The sequence below is a fragment of the Carassius gibelio genome, chromosome A11 (assembly GCF_023724105.1).
Source record: "Carassius gibelio isolate Cgi1373 ecotype wild population from Czech Republic chromosome A11, carGib1.2-hapl.c, whole genome shotgun sequence".
Taxonomy (NCBI): domain Eukaryota; kingdom Metazoa; phylum Chordata; class Actinopteri; order Cypriniformes; family Cyprinidae; genus Carassius; species Carassius gibelio.
In genome coordinates, this window is record NC_068381.1 from 14,716,897 (window position 1) to 14,743,547 (window position 26,651).

General features: G+C 36.4%; 2 protein-coding genes across 2 annotated transcripts in view; one reads left to right on the forward strand and one right to left on the reverse strand.

The window, feature by feature from the left end:
* The window catches only part of LOC128022435 (S-adenosylmethionine mitochondrial carrier protein-like), a 41,407-nt gene extending 28,456 nt beyond the window's left edge, over window positions 1-12,951 (reverse strand). Inside the window, exons 1-5 of the mRNA XM_052610024.1 lie at window positions 12,789-12,951; window positions 11,755-11,911; window positions 11,400-11,509; window positions 4,562-4,666; window positions 4,324-4,371 (exon numbers count right to left, since the gene is read on the reverse strand). Coding sequence (XP_052465984.1) covers window positions 4,324-4,371; window positions 4,562-4,666; window positions 11,400-11,509; window positions 11,755-11,911; window positions 12,789-12,821 — 453 coding nt within the window. The 5' untranslated portion in view covers window positions 12,822-12,951. The remainder of the gene's footprint in view (window positions 1-4,323; window positions 4,372-4,561; window positions 4,667-11,399; window positions 11,510-11,754; window positions 11,912-12,788) is intronic.
* A 1,254-nt stretch (window positions 12,952-14,205) lies between these two features.
* Window positions 14,206-25,433, forward strand: LOC128022436 (ras-related protein rab7). The gene is made up of 6 exons (XM_052610025.1): window positions 14,206-14,514; window positions 18,573-18,635; window positions 19,949-20,075; window positions 20,190-20,408; window positions 22,242-22,370; window positions 24,199-25,433. Exons 2-6 carry the CDS (start codon window positions 18,583-18,585, stop codon window positions 24,292-24,294), a joined length of 624 nt encoding a protein of 207 aa, XP_052465985.1. The 5' UTR covers window positions 14,206-14,514; window positions 18,573-18,582; the 3' UTR covers window positions 24,295-25,433.
* The last annotated feature ends 1,218 nt before the right edge of the window (window positions 25,434-26,651 follow it).

The following is a 26,651-nucleotide window of genomic DNA, read 5'->3' on the forward strand; positions in this document are numbered from 1 at the left end:
TGAATGGTATTCGTAACTTGAATTTGACAGTATGTAAAAGTAACAGAAAATGCTCACTGTCTGCAGACACCATTGCTAACTTATTATTTGACCAATGTTTAGTAATAGAAGGAAGAAATAAAATATAAATATGATATAATAATCCTAAATGTTGTCAAAATGTACAATTAGAAAGAGAAAATTGCTTCAGTGTTTTTTTTTTTAACCCTCTGTTTTTCAATCTGAAACGGAACAAATCTTCCCAAATACTTTAAAGCCTCTAATATCAATGCTGGATCTCGGAGGGCTGAATATTTTAAAGCTCCTTTTGCAGAGGACTTTGTTGAAAGGGTCAAAATAACATTCTTGTTCTCAATCTGTAACTGCTTGGAAATGACAGTTGAAAGACGTTAAACGGAGAGAACAAAGGACTCAGGAAATCTGAAAGGAAATTGCCAGTAGAACGAATCCACCGGACAAGCAGAAAGAAAAGCTCACACCCTGCCTCTTATCCTCTCCGTACACGTTTTAGAAGAAGAGGGCAGCAAATCCACACTTCACTTCAGGTCAAACATACACACTTCCACCTGTTAGCTGCACAGTCCACTGTGACCAAAGGACAACAGCAACATAAACACACGGATAAGTCTGACAAATTGATCTCGTTCAGGTCCAGGACCTCTGGGGCTCTTTGACTTCAGGTTCAACTAAAGATCAGACGAAGGGCGGAGCAAGAAAGAGAGAGGAGTCTGAATTACTTTGATGAGAAATGCTTTTAGCACTGCATAACAATATTCAGGAACAGCAAATGCATTTAACTAAATTTCAAAACAGCGTCTCAACCAGGCGGCTGCATGATGATTAAACATTATTTATCTCTGCAACTATTCACATTATTTAAATAATAATAAATAATAATAGCAATCAATCAAAAAGTGTTAACCTTTTTACATTTTTTTATATTCTCAACAACTAATGTTTTATTAAAGAACAAAAGGTTAAAAACTAGTGGAATAAAAATAACTGTAATTCATTTAATACACTGATGCTTAAAGTTTCTGTTGCAATTTTCTTGCAATACAGAGCACGGATTTTAGAATGGCCAAAGAACGAGGTTTAGAGCCACATAAGAGTGAATAAATGATGCTAGAATTTTCTAACTGTATCAGCATCAGTATCATGCAGAAGTTGACAAGAGCGCAGCTCAAGGCGTAGGTGTTTCATAACTACATTCTTACAGGGTCTTCCAGCCAGTCTCCTCTCCTCCCCTTCCCTCCGCTCTCACATCTGTGCTGATATGAGCTCTGTCATCTGGAAACCAACAGTACTGTGAGCTGTATCTCCAACAATCTCTTCTCCTGTCTATCTCAATCTCACGGTTTCTCTCGGGTGAGTGTCATTAGAAAGTGATATGATCACAAATCTCGGTCAACATGACGGAAACATTTTTACAAAATCTGTTATTATTCGTTTTTAATACTATGGTTTCACTGCAGCACAAATGTCAAGAGGAAAGAGTTTTATCTTCCATTCAGCCTTTATCAGTTTGATTAAAAGTGTCATGTTATGTTCGACATAATCGGAGTGCTGTGATCTTTTCAGCTTCCATGCAGATGCTTGTCAGATTTGTCCTAATCCTGTTATGCCCTCTAGTGGCCAAAACCAGGACACACCCTATAAGACAGAACCCTTGGTAGATTTGTATGAGGAATAGAGACAAACTGAAGAAATGTTCCACTGAAAATCGCCTCCTGTTAACCGTTGTATCCGGATCACTGGGGCAAAACTCAGTAATCGGTTTGATTTGTAAAATATAATGCAGAAGACATTTAAAAAGAGTTGCACACAAAACAATTATTAATTCAAACAGAACATTAAACTTAAGGGAGCAACAATAGTTCAGATATTAAGTGAAAAATTACTTAAATACCCACAGTCCACTGAAAACAGAAATCTTAAGAAAAACAGCAAATGGCAAAAAAAAAGTGAGAGTAAACACTTTCATCTTGTTAAATATATATATATATATATATTTATTAAATATAAATATACAAATGTTGTTTAACAACACTGTTTCACTAAAAATATTAAGCAGCAGAACCGTTTTCAACATTGATAAAAATAAGAAACATTTCTTTAGCACCAAATCAGCATCTCAGAATGATTTCTGAAAGATCATGTGACACTGAAGACTGGAGTAATGGCTACTAAAAATTCAGCTTTGCCATCACAGGAAAAAAAAAATGCATTTTAAAATATGTAATAAATAATAATATTTCACAATATTGCTATTTTTACTCTATTTTTGATCAAATGAATGCAGTCTTGGTGAGCATAAGAGCAAACACTGCTAGTAAATAATGCTTTTTACCCTTGACTATTCTATTATATTAACATCATGTATCCTCCTTTTCACACCAGCCTTTTTGTTTGTCATTTTTCTGCTTGCCATTCTATCTTTCCTCTCGTGATCACCTAGTGCATATCGGTGGGCTGTATTTCATCACAACCTCTTGTCCGGGTTTCTTTAATGAATCTGCTTAATGGAGAAGACCCCAATTAAATCCTTGCGTGAGGAGGACTCGGCATCCAGGGTAAACAAACTTACCCTGACAGGCTTGCGGTACTGGGTAAGATAGCGGGCCGAGAAAATGAATTAGCTTCCTGACAGACGTCAAAGCCAATCCCAAGGAAGAAGCGGGGCACCTCTCGGCACCTCTATTTTATCTGCCCCTTAGTATTCAGCCTGAGCCGCCCGCTCACATCCAAAATGTATTCATTTATTCAGAAGCCCTTGGAGAAATCAGAAATCAGGCTTGTTGTTCTTTCTGTTCAGATGGAGTTTGTGTGAATAACGTGTGTTAAGTGAGGCGGAAAATAAGCACAGGATCGCCCCGCAGTGAGAGACGACAGCAGCTCACCAAAAAATGAGCGTCACCTTCATGCAGACAACAAATTCTTTGATTTTGAATATTTCACTCCCTTTATCTTCATCTCCTGTCAGAACATGACATGAAGAAGGAGAAAATACAGTCCAAAAACAAATGAAAAATGATGAGCTTTGCCTATAACTACATAAGCATTATCAAGAGATGCAGCTGTGCGAGGAAGCAGATGCATGTGAGAATGAGAGATCCACCTTCTTTTTATGGCTATGGTGTGTTTCACCTTGTGGTTGTTCTGCTGGCTGCTTGTTTGACTGCTAATTAGTTTAATTAGCAAGATGAGTTGTAAAAAAGACGCTTGATTGAGCAAATTGAAATTCAGAATTGCTTAAAGGGGGGGTGAAATGCTATTTCATGCATACTGAGTTTTTTTACACTGTTAAAGAGTTGGATTCCCATGCTAAACATGGACAAAGTTTCAACAATTAAGTTGCACGTTTGAGGGAGTATTTCTGTTCCGAAAATCCTCCTTCCGGTTTGTCACAAGTTTCAGAAAGTTTTTTTTTGAGTATGGCTCTGTGTGACGTTAGATGGAGCGGAATTTCCTTATATGGGTGCTAAGGCACTTCTGCTGGAAGAGCGCGCGCTCCCGTAGAGCAGAGCAATGAGAGCACAACAGACTTCACTGATCAGAGCGAGAGCGTCGCGAAATCTCACAAAAGAAGTGTGTTTTTGGTTGCCAGGGCAAGACAACCCTGCACAGATTACCAAAACAGAAACAGCATTAAGGGACCAGTGGATGGAGTTTATTTTTACAGAGCATCAACGGAGTTGTGCAAGTGTTTGTGTTTGTTCCCCTGCATTTCGAAGATGCTTGTTTTACAAACAAGGCCCAGTTTGACGACGGATTTGCGTATCGTTTATTTCTTAAGGATGATGCAATCCCAACGAAAAAGGGTCACGATCGTGTGTTGGAACCACAGGCGGTGAGTAAAACTGCTTCAAATGTCTCTGCCTCCTTGTTAGTGCATCCTCACGGTGTCACAGCTTCCAAACGCTCTCAACACAAAAGCCTACTGGCGCTCGTGATTCTTTAGCTCCGCCCACACGTCACGCCTCCAGTCGATCGTGTTTTTCCGGGAAAAATCGGAATCTTTCTCTTATGAATATAATAAAACTAAAGACTTTTTGGAGTTATGAAGGATGCAGTACTACTCTATAGGTACTCAAGATTAACAGGATATTGAGTGAAAACGAGCATTTCACCCCCCCCCCCCCCCTTTAAAGGAACCCAAAAACGACAATTCTGTCATCATTTACTCACTGTCATGTTCCATTCGTTCTGCACATGTGTAATGTTGCTCTCACCCCTGAATGTCAGAGGAACTCAAATCAAAGCATTTGCATATGAAATAACGGAGGAGCAGTACTTGATGTGTTAAGAGGAAAGCCAGCCTACCTCTCTAAGTACTGTACTGCCATAACCTCTGTACAAGCCTCTGAAACCCTGCAACGAGAAATCAAAACGAGATGTCATCTCTGCACAGACAAAAGATGTGGCATTATCATAACTGGTTGCTTTACAAAAAGACTTATTTCTCAGTCAGTTCACCAGTGCATTTGTCAGTGACACGACAGCTCGAGCGTACTGATCACTGTAAGTCAAGCTGAAGGATCCGGATCCTGAATACGCATACCTCTTCTTGTAGTGTGTTCAGCAGCACTCGGTAGGTACTGAGAGAGGGACTGGCCTGTGTCCTCTGCTTTACTACTTCAGTCGGCACACGGATCAGACAGGCCACCTGTGTAAGAGGAAGAGAGCACTCATCAATCTGTCAAACAAAGACAAACACTCAGGTACACTGCAAAAATAGGAAATAAAGTAAACACATTTACAGCTTATATTTGCAGATGTACATACATACTGTGGAACATAATTAAATTGTATTTCGATGTATTTAGGATATTTCTAGTATCAATCAATAGATATAGTAAATAAATATCGATCGATCGATCAAACGATCGATCGATATATACATAGATAGATACATGATACATGAAAACGTGTGTATATAAATGTTTCTTAAAATCAATAACAAAAAAATGCCAAAAGAAATAAAAAATAAATAATAATAATAATAATATTTTTTTTTTTTTGCTATATTTAATACTTTTGTGTGTGTGTGTGTGTGTGTGTGTATGTATGTGTATATATATATACACATATATATATATATATATACATACATACACACACACACACACACACACAAGTATTAAATATAAAAAAAAAAACATCTCAAGAAAAAAAAAATGTCTGGTAGATGAGACTACTGTATTACTATACAACACAAAATCATTTAATTGTACATCAACGAGGTCTTTATTTAATGTTCATGTAAATGGAATTAATAAAACCCCATTATACAATAAGTCACAGAAACACTCATTCTCACATGCAAACACACACACACACACACACACAAACAACAGCTGATATGCAGACGCATTCTCATGTTTTGTCTCCACAGCCACATCCCCTTTCTAAAACTACACTTGTGGTGCATTACTTCTGACTCCGCGCTGGGGTCGGAAATACCGGGGTGAACCGAGGATGGAAAGCAATCTCCGCAACCACAGGGAGTTTACCGGCCCCCCACCAGACCCCCAGGCTCACACTGGATCTGTGTTGCTAGAAGTAATCTCTTCTGAATGACAGAGCGAGAGAGAGAGAGGTCGGGTCTGATGTGAGCCCAGCTGACAGCCTACAGGCAGTGTGTGTGAACAAGCTACGCTAGTTTGCCCTCTGTGTGACTCTGGCAGGTGGCAGGGCATCTTCTTGCACACTGCTGTTGCTGAAATAATGGCCACTTGGCTTACAAAAAAGCAAGCAGGATTTTGCAGAACGGCGCGACACAAATGTGGAAGATCCAGCAGAGGGAATCTGTAATTGTTATTTCCACTGAGAAAAGTTTTCATTTTTAAGCCAAAACCATGTAGCAAGACTACCAACCAGTGGTGAAACGTGGGAACTACCGACCATCGGTGTATTACACAAAACTGAGAGGGGCCCATTTTACTAAACTCATTACATTCTCTTTTGCTGGGTTAACATTTATGAAACACTAAACATCACGTCTCCTCGTGTAATTCTCAAAAGGATCAAATTTACGGCACTAAATAGAGAGGGAAGTGGATATGACAAGTAATTCTTGCAGTAATTAAATTGGTGTGCGTGAGCGCGCGCCGCAGCAATTTTGTCTCACTTCGCAGGGGAGTTGATGGAGGACTGGCGAGAGATGATATCAGATCAATTACCGGCACTATGTGTATTTCTGGGTAATTTACAGAGAGCAGTGAGGAGGAAAACTAGGCTGAGGACATAAAAAAAAAAAAATGGAAGTCAAAGCGTGTGTGTGTGTGTGTGTGTGTGTGTGTGCATGGGGCAAAGCTTAAAGGGTGGAACGAAAGTCTCAAAATTCAAATTAATCAAATAGAGTCGACTCAGAAGAGATGCGGATGAATGCACACGTGTCGCCTGATCCAAAAACCACAAACTATAACATTTGTATATGTGTCTATTTGAACAAAAAGCTGCACATTAATGTAATTCTTAACTCTGCAGACACCGGTTGAAAAGCATTTGTTTCAGTGTAGTGACGCACATTCGCTAATTTTTCTAATCGTGTACACATTAATGAATTGCACTAGGCTTTGTTCGTTAGTATAGTTGTGTGTGTGGGGGACGTGAAATGCTGAAAACTATGAAAATGAAGTCTCAAAACCCAAATGAACCGAACAAGATCGACTCGAAGTAGAAAGCACGCGTGTCACCCGATCCACATATGCATGGATTCCTTTTTGCATGAGCAATTTATGTTATAGAACAGAACATTTTTATTTGCAAACATGTCTGCATTTGTACAAATCGCTGCACACTCATGTAATCCCGAATCAAATTAAAAGGCTTTTTTTTTGTGGTTCATAAGATACATATATAAAATTGATGTAGTACATTGATATTTTTGCGTGCATCTATTAATCGTTTTGAGTCTAATTTCATCCCATATTATTCTAAGCTGAATAAAAATCACTATAAATATCCATAATGAATTCATAATACATATAATCAATTGTTTCTATACGTGAATGTAAAGCAGTTGTGATATAATATTATACATTGTAAAGTCATATATTTTAGTAAAATGTATATGACATTATAATACATAATAGGTACATTACTTATCTATGCACGATTATATCATTAAATGCTGCTGAATGAAAACACAAGATCTACATGCTATTTATAGCCATGCTGGTTATGTTATATCATACCTTATGTGCTTCAAAAGTGTAAGTAAGAGTAGATGTACATTTATTATAAATGAGGTCAAAAAGAAAAGAAATGTACTTTAGAATGTATACTGTAAAACATTAATTATTAATTTGAAAACTTTTATAATGATATAAATTATATACATTTTAAATTAAGTATTTAAAGAAGTGTTATGCTATGAATCAAAAGTTTAAGGTCAGGATTATTAATTAATTTATTCACAATTGCAAAAAATATTTGTTTTATGCTGTTCTTTTGAACTTTGTAATCTGAAATGTATATTATATATATATATATATATATATATATATATATATATATATATATATATATATATATAGTTTCCTCAAAATATTAAGCTATATGGAACGTTTTTCTATATTGAAAGTGAAGAAACATAAGAAATGTTTTTTTGAGCACCAAATCTGCACATCAGAATTATTTCTGAAGGATCATGTGACACTGAAGACTGGAGCAATTGCTGCTGAAAATTCAGCTTTGCCATAACAGTAACTAATTATTATATATATTATTTTTAAATATATTCAAATAGGTAACAGATATTTAAATTGAAGTACTATTTCACAGTATTAGTGATTTGCTGTATGAATAAATGTAGCTTTGGTGAGCTCTTAATGTTTTACAAGAAAAAAAAATTGTTACTTGCTACCTTGAGTTTAAAAGTTAAAAAATATATATTTATAACATAACATTTTTGCAATTTTACCCACAAACCTGAAGCTGCTTCCCAACAAAACACATTTCTATAAGCATAAAATAAACCTTTAAATAAATTAAATTACACCTTAAAATAAACTTGTACATGGTAAGGTCACTCTCACGGCTGTGACTCCAGTCCAGACATCAATAGACAAAGCTGGAACATTCCGAACGGTCCGTGAACTTGGAATGCACGCCTCCCAGCTCAGTCTCAGGAAGCTGGAATTACAACAGACATCTGGGACATCTTCCACAGATCATCCTACAGATGCTTGAAAATACAACAACAGAGACCCCTTGGGTCATTATGGAGCGCTGCCTTCCAAAAACCTATCTGCACTGACCAAAATCTGCATGACACGTCCCCATCTCGTCCTTCAATAATACCAATTCATGTGCAGAGATAACATTTTTAACCCAACACTTCAATTGCCTATTTTTTTCCATACATGTCAAAGTGAGAACAAGAAGAGGGGGTGGGAAAAGGTTATCCCACAGTACAACACTCAGGCTTGATTTGTGCAGTAAATCATAGGCAATCGTATTCTGATGGGCAATGCAATTTTTTGCTGTGCCAAACTTAGCAGGGAGCCAGTCACGTCTTCTAGTCATGATACAAGCTGTTTTCACCCCAAAGCCATTAGGAGAGACAAGGTTTATAAATGTAGGATAAGTGCTCCTTCAGCTTGACAAATGAGCGTTCGGAGAGTGTGTTGAGCAAATGGGAATGAAGATAAATCTGATATAATGGCTAGATAACAGCCTACTCTGGCTCTGATAGACACCATCAGCCAGTGCACTCTTTATAGCACACACACATATACAATGATACTGAGAAAGACAGAAATCACCATTGCTGTTATTACACAATATTATACCACAAGACTGTTGAATGCATTCTGATTGGTTGATGAAGATTCTAAAGTGTGCAATTATTTTCCAGTACACACAGAGCTATAAAGTACTTCCAGGTCTGTCGACCAAATTATATTACCATAACACTTCAAACTAATTATTTCAATTATATCAAAAGGTCTTTATAGTCTACAACATCAAATAAACCAAAACCCACAAAGACACTGACCAAGCTAACGAATACGACAAACTAGAGGATAAGAATTACAGGCTGGTAAGGTTTTTATTTATTTATTTATTGATCAAAAACAAAATTGGCAAAGCTGAATTTTCAGTTTTTTTGTGTCACATGATCTTTTGAAAAAAAAAAAAAAAAAAAGAGAGACATACCAATGGAAGTGCACACTTACATTTCATGCCAGTCGTTGTGCACTCTCACTTGTTTTAAATAAATAAATAACCCTCTTAAAGGTGCATCTCAATCAATTAGAATTTTGTGGAAAAGTTAATTTATTTCAGTAATTCAACTTAAATTGTGAAACTCGTGTATTAATTAAATTCAATGCACCCGTCGCAGACTAAAGTAGTCTAAGTCTTTGGTTCCTTTAATTGTGATGATTTTGGCTCACTGTGACGAGTGGCTGACGAGTGACTGAGGGCCGTGGGAACGAGGAGCCAGGCTGGTGGAGTGATTGGAGATGAGCGACACTCACCGGTCTCGAGTCCCACGGAGGAGATGGAAGGATATAAAACTGGAGTGACGACAGTGAAGGACGGGAGAGGACCAGGCCTGGGCTTTATGTTGTGTCTAGGTTTTTATTTGTGCGCATCAGTCGTCCGAGAGGGGCTGGTGCGCTGTTTTGTGTTTATTTTGTAATTAAAGTTTGATTTGAATGTCCGCCGGTTCCCGCCTCCTTCTTCCCGATGATTAGGAAGTTTTATTATTACACTCACATTTAACAAAAACCCACCTGGAAGCCCAGGTTTCTTTGGCAGTGGCCTTCAGCTCATCTACAGTTTTTGGTCTTTTATTACCATGGTCATTTAACCAACTTTTGGTGCTTTTGGCAGTGTGGGCAGGTGCCAAATCCTGCTGAAAAATGTAATCAGCATCTTCAAAAAGCTGGTCAGCAGAAGGAAGCATGAAGTGCTCCAAAATTTCTTGGTAAACGGGTGCAGTGACTTTGGTTTTCAAAAAAACAATGGACCAACACCAGCAGATGACATTGTACCACAAATCATCACAGACTGTGGAAACTAAACACCTTGGGCTATAAGTTTTTCCACCCTTCCTCCAGACTCTAGGACCTTGGCTTCAAATGCAATACAAAACTTGCTCTCATTTGAAAAGAGGACTTTAGACCACTGGGCAACAGTCCAGTTCTTCTTCTCCTTAGCCCAGGTAAGATGCCTCTGACGTTGTCTGTGATTCAGGATTGGCTAAACAAGAGGAATATGACATATGTAGCCAAATTCCTTGACATGTCTGTATGCATTGACCCCAGCCTCAGTCCATTCCTTGTGAAGTTCACTCAAATTCTTGAATAGATTTTGCTTGACAGTCCTCATAAGGCAGCTGTTCTCTCGGTTGGTTGTGCATCTTTTTCTTCCACACTTTTTCCTTCCAATCAACTTTCTGTTAACATGCTTGGATACAGCACTCTGTGAACAGCCAGCTTCTTTGGCAATGAATGTTTGTGGCTTACCCTCCTTATGAAGGGTGTCAATGATTATCTTCTGGACAACTGTCAGATCAGAAGTCTTCCCCATGATTGTGTAGCCTACTGAACCAAACTGAGAGACCATTTTTAAGGCTCGGGAAACCATTGCAGGTGTTTTGTGTTGATTAGCTGATGTCATGTCACCATATTCTAATTTGTTGAGATGTGAGCCAAAATCATCACATTTAAAAGGACCAAAGACTTAAACTACTTCAGTCTGTTTGCACTGAACTGATTTAATACACAAGATTCACAATTCGAGTTGAATAAATGAAATAAATGAACTTTTCCACAACATTCTTATTTACTGAGATGCACCTGTGTGTTAGTCTCATGTTTTTTTGAGCGATGAGACCAGTTTTAAACACTACTGACTTGAAAGAATAAAGCAAAATGGATCTAACAAATAGAGGGAGAGAAGTGGGCTGCCATGAGACACAACAAATAAATGTCTTTACATCAATAAATGGTTTCAAACTTGTATTAAATTGCACTACATTTTTAAGGTGGAGTATCCACCAAGGACAAATTAAACTGCAAAGTTTTTGCTACTGTGTTGGATTGTTTTTATGATGTGAGCTGGACTGCACTGCTTTGTGCATACTGTTTCACTGACAGAGGAAATGAAGGTGTTTCTTACAGCTCCAAAACCTAAATCTCCCTTGAAAAAAATGCAAGACTCCTCCCTATAAAATCAGCTATCAATAGACAACAAACAGTTCCTGTTTGGCCAGCTGGAGGGAACATACAGGGTCTCCAACCCAGAGCAAAAAATACCCAAGTAAAGCACCATTCTACGCTTTCTCCATATTTGTCTCTGAAACAGACATACTTATCATTTGGTAAATAAATTATGATAAATACAAGGACAACACAGAAGTAGAAGAATAACAGGAAACCTACGATTTCTCCAAGTGAAGCGGCCAGCATGTGAGTGATGGGGGCCAAGTTTGTAGCACTGTAGCCGGTAAAGAATGACTTTGTGCTTTCATAGGTGACGAAAAATACTGCAGCTGGAATCAAGAAGAAACACTTGGTTTTGGAGGCAAACTACTTAAACTGCATCCATTTTCTAATAAATGTGTAATGTATTTAATTTGTGGGTGTATTCTGAGAGCTAGTGATTCCAGCAATTCTGATTTAAATATGCTATTTATCATAATAAGAAATCTTTGCAGCATGCAGTTATATTAATCTTCTAAAGACTTTAAAGTATACAGCCATTATTCATGTTTATTAATAAGGTGTCTAAACTTACCATTGGGAAAGGAGCCTATAGCCGCTGACGGGACCCCTGCATAGATCCCTCGAAACCCTCCTGCCTTGTAAAAGCCCTGCTGGCTCTGTAACCTAGTCTTTATGGTGTCCAGAGGGAAGAGAGTGAGATCTACACACATTCCCGCACAGCCGCCTGCCTTAGGGCCAGAGAGCAATGATACTGTTTTAATACATCATATATATATATATATATATATATATATATATATATATATATATATATATATATATATCGTTACAGTACAATAAGGTCCTTTAAAAATTCTGGTCCAATGCAATTAATCACTGACACTGCACTATATATCATTTTAGTACATAATTCTACAATTAACACAAATGACAAATAGTCATGTTTGTTGTTCTGCTTAATACGGTTACCTAAAGTGGAGATACAGAAAACCAATTATTATCTAATTCATTATTCATTATGATTAACCCCATTTTTCACTCAGAGCATTTCATTTTCATTTCAGAGCATTTCTGACTACCAATATGCAATACTGTACATATTCATGTGCAAACAAGAGAAAAGAACAGTCTCTCTCTCTCTCTCTCTCTCTCTCTCTCTCTCTCTCTCTCTGTATATATATATATATATATATATATATATATATATATATATATATATATATATATATATAAACTAAAGCAGGTTTGGTAACAAAAACAAACAAAGTAAATAAAAATAAATGTAATTAAATAATAATAAAATTATTAATAAGCTAGATGTGTGTGTGGTTTGTTAACTGATTAAAGCAGACCGTTTTTAATATTTTTATAATGACGTTCAGTTTCTTTATTACTTTAATTATCAGAATCATTCTGGGACCAGTCTGAGATGAGTGAAACAAGAAAGCCTTCAGATAAAGTGAACATTAATAAACACATAAGCATGAAGGCATTGTTACTCTATTACATTTCACTCTATTTATTTCAAGAGCAGAGTAATGTCATGAGGAAAGATGCCTACGCTTCTGTTTTTAGCACGTGCAATAGACATAAAATGCGTATTACCACAAGGGAGGCTGTGAACTCTCGTCTGTCCATACTGTACGTGAGGACTGCGGCATTAAGCAGGTGAGTGATCTTTGACACTCTATGCAACAACTATCGCAAGCTCCTCACGGGCGCCGCCATGTTTGAGGCGTGTGCTCCAACTGACGTCACGTGATGACATCAGCAGCAGAGGGACGTTAGGTGTTTGATTTTACTATTTTCTAAATGAAACATTTTCTTATCTTGCATCATTTATTCATTTAAAGGCTAATTTTGGTTGCTTTTAGAAAATTTTATCTCACTGTTCTAGGAATTGGATTATGTTGTATTTAAAATGATTTGATTGGATTTAGCATTACATGCTCAAAATAAAATCTAGTATGGCGTCATAATAGGTCCAGCAGGGGGAAGAAAATATATAACATTAAACAATCAAAGGTTTTATACAGTACAATAGGTTTTAACTATTTGCATTTTGTGTTTCAATTCGTAATTAGTATTAGTAGTAGTAGTAATAGTAGTAGTAGTATTCAGTTCACAGTATATATTTTTACACTAAACAAAAACATTTTACCAAAATGTAATTAAAATTTTTTATTAAATTAAAATTACATTTAAAATGTAAAATATTTTAAATATTTTATTAAATAAGTAATATTAATAAGTAATATTACATAAGTATTAAATAAGTAATATTTATATAACATTTAATATTTTATTAAATAAACTAACATATTCAAAATATTTTAGCTTATTTGTGTACATTGAATGGGGATAGCGCTACACATAATAAATGTGAAATAAATAAATACACATATTAACATTATATCTACATAATATCTGGTAGGGCAAATTTTCACATTTTGCATGTTGCCTACTTTAAATTTTATAAATTTAAAATTAATTATTATTATTATTTTGGGGGGGCCAAACAGTGATTTTTATTAATTTAAAAATAATTTCATTTTATTAGAGAAGCCCATTTTAGCAACAAATGGCATACGTTATAAGTATGACATAAAAAGCAGTTGTGACTGAAAAAAAAAAATTGTATGTAATAATTATGTTTTTACGTCATATTTGTGATTTACCAAAGCATAATTTTATTATTATTATTATTATTATTATTATTATTATTATTATTATTATTATTATTATTATTATTATTATTATTGTTATGTGGTGGAAATTGTCTTTCATATTTTTGTAGTCATATTTAGTAGTTTTGTAGTTGTAGTTTAAGGTCATTGAAAAAGTATATGTCTAGACCATAGACCGTAAGGTCTAGACAGATAGATAGATACATAAATAAATAAATAAATAAAGAAATAAATAAATAAATAAATAAATAAATAAAAACAGACTGGGAAACAAATGAAATTGCTTTTGGGGCGTCTTCTGCGCGATGACGTCACCTGCGTGATGACATCCTTGCTATCACAGGGTTGTTTTGGAGGAAGTTAAAGCAGATCCCGAAACAGAATAAGAAAAAAGACCCGTCATTAAACAGGGGGGCAATAACGGCTACAGCACCCGTATCGGTATCTCCGATTCCGGATTAGTTCACTCATACACTAGCCTAAATGATACAGTGCTTCGTCAGTCACAGGAGCTGAAGTTATTGTTTGTTTTCTTCATAAACATCAGGCTTGTGTGTAAGGGCACGGTAGCAGTTTAGCTCAAAGGCTACACCACAGCACTAATACAGACTGATACCCGCTATATCTCCTGCTTTATAAACCAGGTGAGTTATAAAAATCAATATGTATGCTTGCACATGTTCAATTCAGAGACTGCTCGTGGATTCGTTATAAAAAGATGGTGTGATTAACATGAAAGCTAACTGACGTTAGCAAACGAGCTCATTTTGTATGCAGTTATAGGACACGGAGGTGATTCAATCATGATTTCTCTCTGTGTATGAGCTTTCTTTCTGGTTAAAATCAGTCATTTTCACACGCTGTGATGTTGATCTGTCGGTTTTCAGGCCCTGAATAATCTGCTGTTTCCAGTTCTCCTGACAGTCGCGTTGGATTGTGTCCTTTTACAGTTACAGTTTATTTAAAACGCCTCACTTCTCAAATCGTTGTCTTTAGCTAATATACTTAAGGAGACATTTTATTCAGTGTCACTAACATAATAACAATCGATCAGATGTGGACTTTACAGCGCTGTCTTGCTTTTATATGAAATCAGGTGATTGCACAACCAGCAAAAGCATCAAATACATTCACTTTCTGCTTATGTTTACCACACACTGAAACAGCTGTTGAGTATTGCGAAACTAGCCATTTTAAATAAAGAACCAGCTACTATTAGGCTAAGGCCTCATTAAACTAAAACCAGACGCGTTCAGTGTCAGTATATAAGAAACAAGACTTGATTATTTGTTGAAATGGATAGCATTCTGCTGTTCTCGTGCATGCTAAAGGAAAGTGCTCTACCATGTGATCCGACTTTATCGAGTGTCATGGGTTCCAGATTAAATATGGAGTCGTAAAACTGTTGCCAGTCGTGGGCTGTGTCTCAAAATCTACCGAGCTGCCTATCTAGACAGTTCAGAATAGTATACTCCTCATACTATTTATATGCAGTACAAACTAGTATCTAATCTGTGCAAACATTTTCTCCATGAATATAACTTAGTACACCAGTGCCTTATGAAGCACAGCTTAAACAGAAGTCACTTTCCAACCAAGAAGCTTCAGTTGGTCATTATGGCAAATTTGCACACAGTTTGCAATCATAGTTGCATGCATTCTCATTCAAATGACTGGATATCACCAGTGAATAATAGCCAAACAATGCTAAATGTAACCAAACCACACTGTAAATGCTCTAAAGTAGTTTTTTGGTTAATTCAGTTTTGCAGTTGTTGTTAATACATCATAGGAATAATAGGGTCATGCTGACCTGACGGATGTACAATAGAATGGCTAACAATGTATTTACAGTACAATATAAAGCTGCAGCCACATTTACTATAACAACTTTTACATTTTCTATAGGAATCCAGGAATTTCAAATGAGGCCGGAAGATTTTCCCACTCAGATTTTGCATGTGTGAAAAGTTGTGATTTAAAACATTTCATCTTGCATAATACATTTTTGTCACATTGAATGTTTCTAAAAACAGTAGGTTGTGAATTAGAATGGTGCACATGCCTTTGATGCTCAGAAAGGCAGTCTAGGTGCTGGTAGACTGTTATGTTTTACTTTCATGAAGATGAACCCTAAAGAAGCTTAAATACTTTATAGTGATTTTATGTGTTATATGGGCTGGCCAAGCTTCATGTGAGATTACTTCATTTCAACCCTAGAGTTGAAACACTAAACGATCAGAGAAAAGACATGAGCAATTTTTCAATATCTTGGTTATTTTCAAGTGTTTTCATATCTTTCTTTAGTTTATTGGCGATTGCTTTTCTTCTTAATGGTTGTGTAGTATTACAGATTTACGATGTGATATACCACAATGTCTTTTAAGAGACAGCAAGTGTTCCATGTAGGTGACTTTAAGTTATGATGTTTGTGTGGAGGAGCTCTTCAGGCTACTTGTGGATTCTTCTCGACCGTGATGAGGGGTTTTCACCTTAACTTTTTAGTATTTGCTACTACGGTACATTTATTGTTAATGTCGGATCAGACGAGTAATAAGTAATATCTGTTGGCTTTTGATCTGTATGTTTATATTCAAATTTTGACAGTAATGAAAATGAGGCTGTTAGAAATATAAGTACAGTGTGTTCAGTGGATTGTTCTGTTGTTTAACAACTTACTGATTGTTCAACTGACATGACATGGAAAGCCTTGATTCATAATGACATTCTAAAAACATGTTCTGAGTTTTCAAAATCTATCCTAATAGACATTTGTGGACATGCCCAAGACAGCCCAACCCTGCAGCTGGATGCTGTTGTCACTGCAAAATGAAGGACTAATTACATAATCCACTCCACATTTGATTTTATCTGCCTGATTTCAGCTCAGCTGTTACATAATATGAAAACAAGCAGTTAAAGGGTACTGATAAGTCTCTAAGTTTCAAATTGCCTGATTATAACCCACTTGAATCTATGATCATACCATGTCAGTGGTTTAGAAAGAGCTGAATGTTAAAGCTGATTTCTGAAACCGCACACTATATCCCCTCAGTAAGACTCCTGATATTGCAGTTAGATAGGCAGGTTTACATTGTCTGCACATAATATCTTACTGAGGTATTCTTTCCATCTGAATGTTTGCATCCGTGTTCTGTCGCCAGTTTGAAACTATTGTTTGCTTTTGTATAAGTCTGGAGACTGATTTAGATCAAGAAAGTCAAATAAACCATATAAGCCGATAAGATGAACATTTTTGAGATAAAGGCTGAAAAGAAACATCCAACCTTATCAAACTGTGCCATGGTTTCAACTGATGTCATACCATTTTGTAATATATCTCAGTTCACCCAACCCTTGTTGAATATAATTATATATTTTAGTAGTGATAGTCTTTTTTTGTTTTATGTATTAATATCAGCTACCATTGGTCATTTAGTTTTTAATTTTGATTACACTGCCATCATCAAACACTAAGTGTTTTTTTTTTTTTTAATGGTTAGAATTTAATCATTAAAATATAATCTGAAAACGAATATCCATTTTTCGTACTGTACATTGTAATATTGTGATGCCTAGATTCAGTTGTAGCATTTAATAATTATTTATTAAGTGATTTTTAGCCTTTAGTATTTAATTTGTTAAGACAAAATAGTATTGATTTTTAATATTGTCCATTTAGTAGTTATCACCCATAACAAGGAAATCGATTACTTTAATTACCGTATTTTTCGGACTATAAGTTGCACCTAAGTATAAGTCGCATCAGTCCAAAAATACGTCACGACGAGGAAAAATGCATATATAAATTGCACTGGACTATAAGTCGCATTTATTTAGAAGCAAGAAACAAGAGAAAACATTACCGTCTACAACCGCGAGAGGCACTGAGCAGCATAGAGCGCCCTCTCGCGGCTGAAGATGGTAATGTTTTCTCTTGGTTAATTTCTCTCGGTTCATGTCAAATTGATTTTGATAAGTCGCACCTGACTATAAGTCGCAGGACCAGCCAAACTATGAAAAAAAGTGTGACTTATAGTCCGGAAAATACTGTAATTAAGTATGTAAATAAAGTTGCCACCATAATTTATGATCGCTCCATGCTCTGCCATTCAAATGTTGTGTATTTCTACAACAATGCACCATGTGACCTAAGACCCTCTGCTAATGGCAGCTAGTTTTTTGGTCATGGTGATGTACTTCCTAAAGTGTTTAGCAGTGATCCATGCCCTCACTTTTATTGTCTGGATAAACGGCAGTACCTCAGCAGATGGATCAGTATTGATTGAAAGATGGAGGAGCGTTTAGTAAACAGCACGTTCAAGCCCTGCTCTTAAAAAGGGAAGTCTGTGTGTTTAACGGTAGGCAGGCAACAGTACATGTAGTCTGTGAGAGTGCGTTTCTCGTGACTTTGGTAGTAAGAGTGCACATGACCAATTTGAGAGTGCAAGCAGGATCATGGGTTCTGTCATTGAAACAAAAAAGGTCTTTCTAGCACACTTGGAGTGGGAAAACACAATCAAAAGAGTGATTGTGGTTGTAGCTATAGCAGTTAGCTTACTACATACTACAAGGCTCCTGTCCTGAATATACGCCTGTTTGAGTACAACCAGTTTTGGTTTCACTTCCTTTTTTATTCATATGATTTGTGTTATTGAAATTATGATTGAAATCTTCCTACTCTGTGCTTTCTCCTCCGCAGCGGTGACACTATGACCTCAAGGAAGAAAGTTCTTCTGAAGGTGATCATCCTTGGAGACTCCGGGTGAGTTTCCACATTCAGCACAGTGTCCTGTAATAAAGTCGAGGTTTCTGCCGCTTTCATTTAGTTCTTAAAGGGATTGTTCACTTAAAAACGTCGAATCCACCATTATTTACTCACCATCACGTTGTTCCAAACCTGCATGTTTTTTTTTTTTGTTTTTTTTTTTATATATACACAAACAAATATATTTTAAAGAATTTGGAACCAAACAGTTGACGGTAGCCATTGACTCCATAATATTTAGGTCAGTGAATTTAGATTTTTGGGTAAACTGTCCCTTACATTTACATTTTAGAGCATTCTGTTAGATATGAGTAGTCGTGTTCATAGATTAAAGAGTCAAATCGATTTTAACTCGACACATAATTTCTTGCAGGATATTAAGTGGTGATGCTGCTAAATATAAAGCACCATTAAAAAAAAAAAAGGAAATTGTGTGAAGTTTTGTTCCTAAAAGGGTGCAGAAAAATAATAGTAGTACAAATAAAAAAAAGTAAATAGGCAAATTTCTCACTGTATCAGAACAAACATCTGACTTACTCACTCGTTGGATGTTTATTTGACAAAAATAAAAATCTACATTCACAAAGTTTTATTGTTATAAATGTAAAAGGTTTGGGGTCTGTAAAATATTTCAAATGGTTTTGACAGAAGTCTTTTATACTGATTAAGTCTGGATTTATTTGATCAAAAGTACAGTAAAAACAAATGTAAAATATGCATACAATTAATTAATTAACAATTAGTTACCTGCCATGCTTAGAGGACGTCTTATTTTTAAATTGTATTTAAAAATGTATTAAACTAGATAATTGAAAGATGAATCAAACTGCATTAATTGGACTATTAATTTAAGGCAGGAGGGTGAACAGTTGCCATTGAGTGCAAAATGAACTGCGTTCCATAGAGTCATATACTTTTAGATGTTAGAGTATCGAAATGTTTGAACATACCCTATAAATACACCGCTATAAAAACATTCAGTAACACCCTACCAGTGCACTGTTTGACTAACAATATAAAAATATATTTATATGATTCTTCACACACCGGGCATTTAAACCACCCAAATTCAAAACCTCCAAAAAGCCTTTCATTTCCTTTGAATGTCTTACGAGCTTTCCAGATGGGAAAGTTTGTGGCTGGAATGTAGATTATCATTCAAATAGTTTCAGATTTTGTTATGGTCTACATTATTAGTGTTCATATAGTTCATTTTGCATGACTCATAGTCGTGCACAGTCACAAATAGATGTGTTAGTTCTCCTTTTACTCTGCCAGGTACTGATTTAAACATTGTTTTGTCTAAACAGGGTTGGGAAGACATCTCTGATGAACCAGTATGTGAATAAGAAGTTCAGTAATCAGTACAAAGCTACTATAGGAGCAGATTTCCTGACAAAAGAAGTGATGGTTGATGACCGACTTGTCACAATGCAGGTAGAGATGCTTTGAAATAAAAAAAATTAAAGCATCTGAAGCATTTTTCTTTTCCCCATACGAATGCTTGTTATCTCATTACTTCAGCTAGCTTTAAAAATTTTTTTCTTTCAGATATGGGACACAGCAGGTCAAGAGCGGTTCCAGTCTCTGGGAGTAGCTTTCTACCGCGGTGCCGACTGCTGTGTGCTGGTGTTCGACGTCACTGCCCCAAACACCTTCAAGACACTGGACAGCTGGAGGGATGAGTTCCTGATCCAGGCCAGCCCACGGGACCCAGAGAACTTCCCTTTTGTGGTGCTGGGCAACAAAATCGATCTGGAGAATAGGCAGGTGGGTGCAGTGAGTCATGTCATGAGGGGCTGCAGGGGTTCTCTATATGACATCGAGGTTTTAGCATGTTGGTCGTACCACATCATTTTAATTTGATTTGAAAATTAGCTTTTTTTTTTTTTCTTTTTTTTTTTTTGAATTAAAGCATTTTTGTAATTTTCTTTAATTTAAATATCAATAAAATTTTATGACAAACTATTTAGTTTTTTACCGGTTTATTTTAAACATGCTTTTTTCTTCATGTTTATATCAAGAATTTAATAACAGTTTTGAAAATAAAATAAAGCGCCCATATTATGCCATTTTTAATGTTTTTTGTTTTGTTTTTGAAGTCTACTACAATAGGTTTACATGCATGCGAGGTCAAAAAAAATGCTTTAGTTTTCCAAAATATGCATTTAATATCACCTCATTTTCCAACAATTCGATCGATTCAGTCCTAAGATTCAGTCTCTCTAAACCCTCTCCTTTCCATGATCCTACTCTGCTCTGATTGGTCAGATGGCCCGGTCTGTTGTGATAGTATTCTGGGCCCTGATCCATCTTTCAAGAGCAAGTGTTTGAATCCTGCGTTGAACTCCCCGAGATTAGAGAAGCTCATCATTAACGGTGCTGTTTTTACGCTTTTGACTCTACTAAAGCATAAAAATACCATAACATGTTTGCAGATATTTAAAAAAGATGCTAAGTTAACATGTTTATCTGAAAAACAATGCTACAGTCAGTTAATATTTTTTGAAAAATGTGCGTTCTGGGCCGGAATATCGGCCTCTGTTTTGGTTTGTGAAACCTGCCCACTTCCAGTTTACTCAGTTGTATTTCGGCAGCCTGGTTAAACACAGCGTATTTCATTTAATTCATCATAAAGTGCACTCAATCCTGTTGGTCTTGTCAATCTGGCAACCTGTGAGTGCATCAAGTCTGAGGAGGAGGGACCGGGTAAAAAAAGGCTGTCCAATATTTTGAATTTGGACTGCAATACCTAGTTCAACCACTCGGTGTCAATCCTACATACAGCACCTTTAAAATGACAGGAACCAAGAAGACTGGGGTTGTTCTGCTGTGTTACTGTGGAGAAAATGAATTTTAACTACTGATTCTTTGCAGCCTCTTGATTTGGAAGTAAATAAAATAAATGTACTTTCACAGCATAGTACACACCCTCTTCTCGACATGAACAAGCTACAGTTTGTTCGTAAACGACGACTCGTTTAGGCTTTTCAGAGTCGATTCTTTCTTTTGAGAGACAATAACTTTATTTATCGCACTTTCGGCTTTATGACTGCAGATAATTTACATTACATTACATTAACAATAAATAATAGATCTGTACAAAAAATCATTTTACCCACGTACATATAGAAGCATGTGTATATATATTACAAGATCAGGTCACATTCTAAGAGGCCAAGGAAGCTAATTTAGGACCAGCTGCAATCTCTCCATATCCTTGTAAAGTGTCTTGGAGAGGTTTTAAGTAACTGAACTTCCAGTGAATGACACTTCAAATAACTTGTTCTGGAGAGGACCTATGTTTTTCCATCTAGCAGCCACAAAAATAGAATTCTGTTGTTGTTGTTATTGTTCTTGTAACATTATAAATGTCTTTACTGTAACGTATGATCAATTTAATGTTGTCTTACTGATCCAAACTATGAAACTGTTGTGTACATTGAAGGGCCTCAGCAATACTGCCTAGTAACATAGTGCAGACTTTCCCATGGGCAAACACCGTTCACTTTCTCTCATTTTAAATATAATCATGTACCTATAACCTTAACTGCAGTCTTTATGAATTTCACATTTTTGTTCTTTCATATTTTTCACCCTCAGGTAACAACCAAGCGGGCACAGGCTTGGTGTCAGAGTAAGAACAACATCCCGTACTTTGAGACCAGTGCAAAGGAGGCCATCAATGTAGAGCAGGCTTTCCAGACCATCGCACGCAATGCACTCAAACAGGTATGTTTGTTGAAATTATGTGTTGTTGCGTCAGGTGTGGAAACGAAGTGATGTAGCCCAAAGTATACTTAAAGGATAGTTCATCCAAAAATGAAAATTACCCCATGATTTACTAAACCTCAAACCATCCTAGGTGTATATGACTCTCTTCTTTTAGACAAATACAATCAGAGTAATATTAAGAAATGTTCTGGCTCTTTCAAGTATTATAATGGCAGTGAATAGTGGTCAAACTTTTTTGAAGCCCAAAAAAGGCCATCCATTTATCATAAAAAGTGCTCCACGTGGTTCCGGGGGCGGTAAATAAAAATCTTCTGAAACGCATTTATGGCGTTATTTTTTTTTTGTCAAAAGTTATGAGCGTGTAAGACATGCTCATGAGCACATTGTTATTTCACACGCGCAAAAATGAACCTTCAGCTGGCATGATAAAAGTACTCGCACACAAATTCAACAACCGAGAGGTGTACATGTAGCTGCGAGCGAGTGCCTGGCATACTCTCATAGGTTAACTCTGCTTGTACAGTGGAATCCTGCTCGCGCGCAGCGGGCTTCTGCTCGCGCAGTGGATTTCTGCTCGCTCAGCTGATTTCTGCTCCCTCAAGTCTACATGACTTTTGACAATTTGGGGGTGGAAACCAAGGAGTGACTCTCTTATGATTGGTCAATTTCACACAGGGACATCCTTGTACCTTGATTGACAGCTCTTATTACAGGAAGCACGGAGTTGGGTTAAGTTACCACCGAAGAAGAGTGGGAATGAATTAGAATGAGTTTTCTAATATACATAAAATGTCTCTGCACATATAAAATGCTGCGCAGATCATAGTTAAATCAATTACCATCAATGAATATATTAGCGAACGATGAAGCCTACGTTTTGTTAAGTAAGTCAACATTGCGAGAAATAAATTCAAAATTATGAGACAAAACAGAAACCTTAATTACGAGACAAACTCGCAATTGCAAAAAAAAGAAAACAAAAAAAAGTTAATTGTGAGGAAAGATCAGTTACATTTTACAGTTTATTTATTAATTTTATTTTTATTTTGTGGAGGAAACAAGTTATTAAATTAGAGTGTGTTTTTTTTTTTTTACTACCGTAGTTTGTTGTTGTTTCGCCTCACATCGATTTCTTTTTCGACTTAGAAATGGTGAGCAGTGTTGCCACCTTGTGGACAAACAAATTATTGTGAAAAATCTTATGCACGATTAAAAAAAAAATAACTTGACAGTGCACATAATATGCTAAAGATGAAATCTGCATCATATGTACAGGAGATTATACTACGACAACGTCATCCTCTGGAACACCACTCTCTAATGAATGCGTATGGCGTTATTTTTTAGTCAAAAGTTATGAGCATGTAAGACATGCTCACGAGCACATTGTTTAAATCTTAAATTCAGACTTTTTTTCCTCGGAGTTCTGAGTTTACATCTTAAAATTCTATTTTTTTTCCTCTGAGTTTGTCACAATATTTTTTTTTTTTTTTGAATAAAAAATAGAAACGTTAACAGAGTTTTTCTCACAATTGTGAGAATTCTGTGTTTATATCCTTCAATTCTGACTTTCTCCTCTGAATTATATATATCTTACAGTTCTATGTTCATATCTGTAAAGTTTGTTTATAACTCACAATTGAGACTCTGAGAAACATAAGTGGCAAGGATGCATCTTTTTAGTTCCCGTGTCGAGTGCCTGTGTTGGTGTACACTATCAAATGAGTATACTTTGAAAAGTGTGTTTGGCTGGACGCATACACTGTGTTTGCATCAAAACTGAAGTATGCTTTGCACTTAACTGTGGCCCTTTTTTACTTTGTAGGAAACCGAAGTGGAGTTATACAACGAGTTCCCTGAGCCAATTAAACTAGACCGGAACGATAGAGCCAAGCCATCAGCAGAGTCTTGTAGCTGCTGAGGACCTCCAGGGGGCGCAGCGTTTCACCCGCAGCCTCTCTGGCCCAGTCTCTGCCTCACTCCCTCTCTCTCATGCGTCCTCTCTTTCACCCGATCTACATCTCCTTCCCTCCCCTTAACCCTATAATCACTGGCCTTTGTAGATGAGCAGACTGCCTGTCCTTCAGTATCCTACACCGTTCGCATTCACAGCCTTAGTCACGACACAACACACACACCCACATATGCTCAAGAAGCTCAATCTGACACCCGTTTTCGTCCACCGGTTCTGCAGAACTGACGCCTCACCCACATAAAAAGTCCTACTGGAACTCTTCACAACACTTGAATGGCTCTTGAGATTTTCTTTTTATATGATCCAGCCCTGCAGTGCAGTTGTAATACATGTGATGTGAAACGCTGAAAGATGGGAAGTGTACATTGGTACCAGAACTCCCCGCCATGTTCAACTGCTTCATCATTCTGCTTGAAATAAAATGGCGACCTGACGTAAAGCATGCTACATTTGCATCTTAGAATCTTGAACCCAAAAAAATAAAAAATAACGCTCCTAAGTTTGTGAAGTCCCGAAGCACTGGAGGTCTAACACTGCCCCCACTGTTACATCTGACAACTGCAGTCAATTAATCCAGTGTACGCCCAATTAAAATGGAACACAAAAACACGAATAGCAAACCATGCAATGGGGAAATTTAGATATTACATCTAAATGATCTACAATTCATACTATTATGACCATTAGTATTTATGTGTATTTTTATATCATCTATCCTCATGACAGCATGACCGAATCACCGCGAGTCTGCCATGAACAAGTAGTGGCGTAGGCCATCTCTTGTCGTTTTTTTTTTTTTTATATATATTTTGCCCAGACTCTACCAGTAGCTCAGGATGGTAGACAATTTAAGTGCTCAATATCACTTGGATCTTTCCCTGTCTGTATGTTCATTATTATTGTAATTATTTGTATTATTATCTGTTGCATTACATACCAATAAACTCAACTAGACAACATTGGGGGAAAACTGAATTGTTCATGTAATGAAACAAAATGCACAGCATATACATTGTTCAAGATAAATGTATTTCAAAGTAATGGAAATAAAATTAAGTTGTTGAATAAAACTGCAGTACATTGTGTGTTCGCTGTATACTTCTTGAGAAGTGATAACTTGGACTATTTGAAATGAACGAATGAAATGTGTCCACAAATCAACTATTATTAACTAATTATAAATTACATGAATTTTTACTTTTTTATCATCTAATCATAAAAAAGGAACAATGTTAAATGCACACTACTACACATTGAATACTTGTCAAATGAGCACTTAACTGTCTTAAAGAAATTCACCCAAACGTTTTAGTTTGCTGAAACTGTACTCGACCTCAGAGTAGACCACCCAAGATGCAGATGTCTTTGTTCTTCGTGGAAAGAAGATATTTGGAGAAATTTAGCATTAAATCACTTGCTCACCAATGGATGCTTTGCAGTGAATGGGTGCCGTCAGAATTAGTGAGCAAAATTTCTACAAATCTGTTTTGATGAATAAACATTATCTCCCTCTTGGATGTAGGTTTTCAAATATTTTCCCTTTTTGAGTGAACTGCTACTTCAACAAACATTTTTAGCCAACCACAAACCTTTAAAATGTAGTTTATGTACAGTATATACAAATTTCTAAAGCAGTTAAATAAACCATTTCAGTATGTGGAAATGATTACAGAAGTGCCAATATTCTCCACTGATGTATGTACAGAATATACACTGTTGGACCTTGTTAAAGGACAGATGAATAAACTAGTGTAAAAAGTTGTTTTAAGTGCATATCTTTTCTCAAAATGACCAATAGTTTCACCTTCTTGACTGTGGGCTCTACAGGCTGCAGAAACTCTGGAGAGTTGTTGACCAATGAGGAGACTGGGTGAAAGGTCAAGGAGGAATTTGGATGTATTTCATGGCTTCCAGTGACTTTACTTCTCCAATGTCCAGCCAGTGTCTTACCTCATCCTCACCGTTAATGTTAAAAACCAAATCCCCTATGGAAGAAAAATGATTTTTACCAGTATTTGTCGGTGTCTCCATCCTTCCATTAGGGCCGTGTTGTTGTCCCATCCGGTCTCGATAGTTAGCCGCATGACTGAGCTCATTCGCCGCAAGGGTGCAAGCCGTTCCATACACTCTGGCACACACCAAATCTGCTTGACCTCACCACAAATTAAAGGGTACATTACATACTTAATGCTTTAAACAAATTAAGATATTGCTGTGATTTTGCATTTTTCATTCAAAAGAATACAAACACTGTAATGTTTTCTTATAATAATTGTGGTGAATTTTAACTATTGTATATTACA

Bases quoted from the DNA above. Each gene is read 5' to 3' on its own strand.
- LOC128022436 (XM_052610025.1), top strand. From the start codon at position 18,583: ATGACCTCAAGGAAGAAAGTTCTTCTGAAGGTGATCATCCTTGGAGAC. The intron at 20,409-22,241 runs GTGGGTGCAGTG...TTTCACCCTCAG, and splicing joins TCGATCTGGAGAATAGGCAG to GTAACAACCAAGCGGGCACA. The intron at 22,371-24,198 runs GTATGTTTGTTG...TTTACTTTGTAG, and splicing joins CACGCAATGCACTCAAACAG to GAAACCGAAGTGGAGTTATA.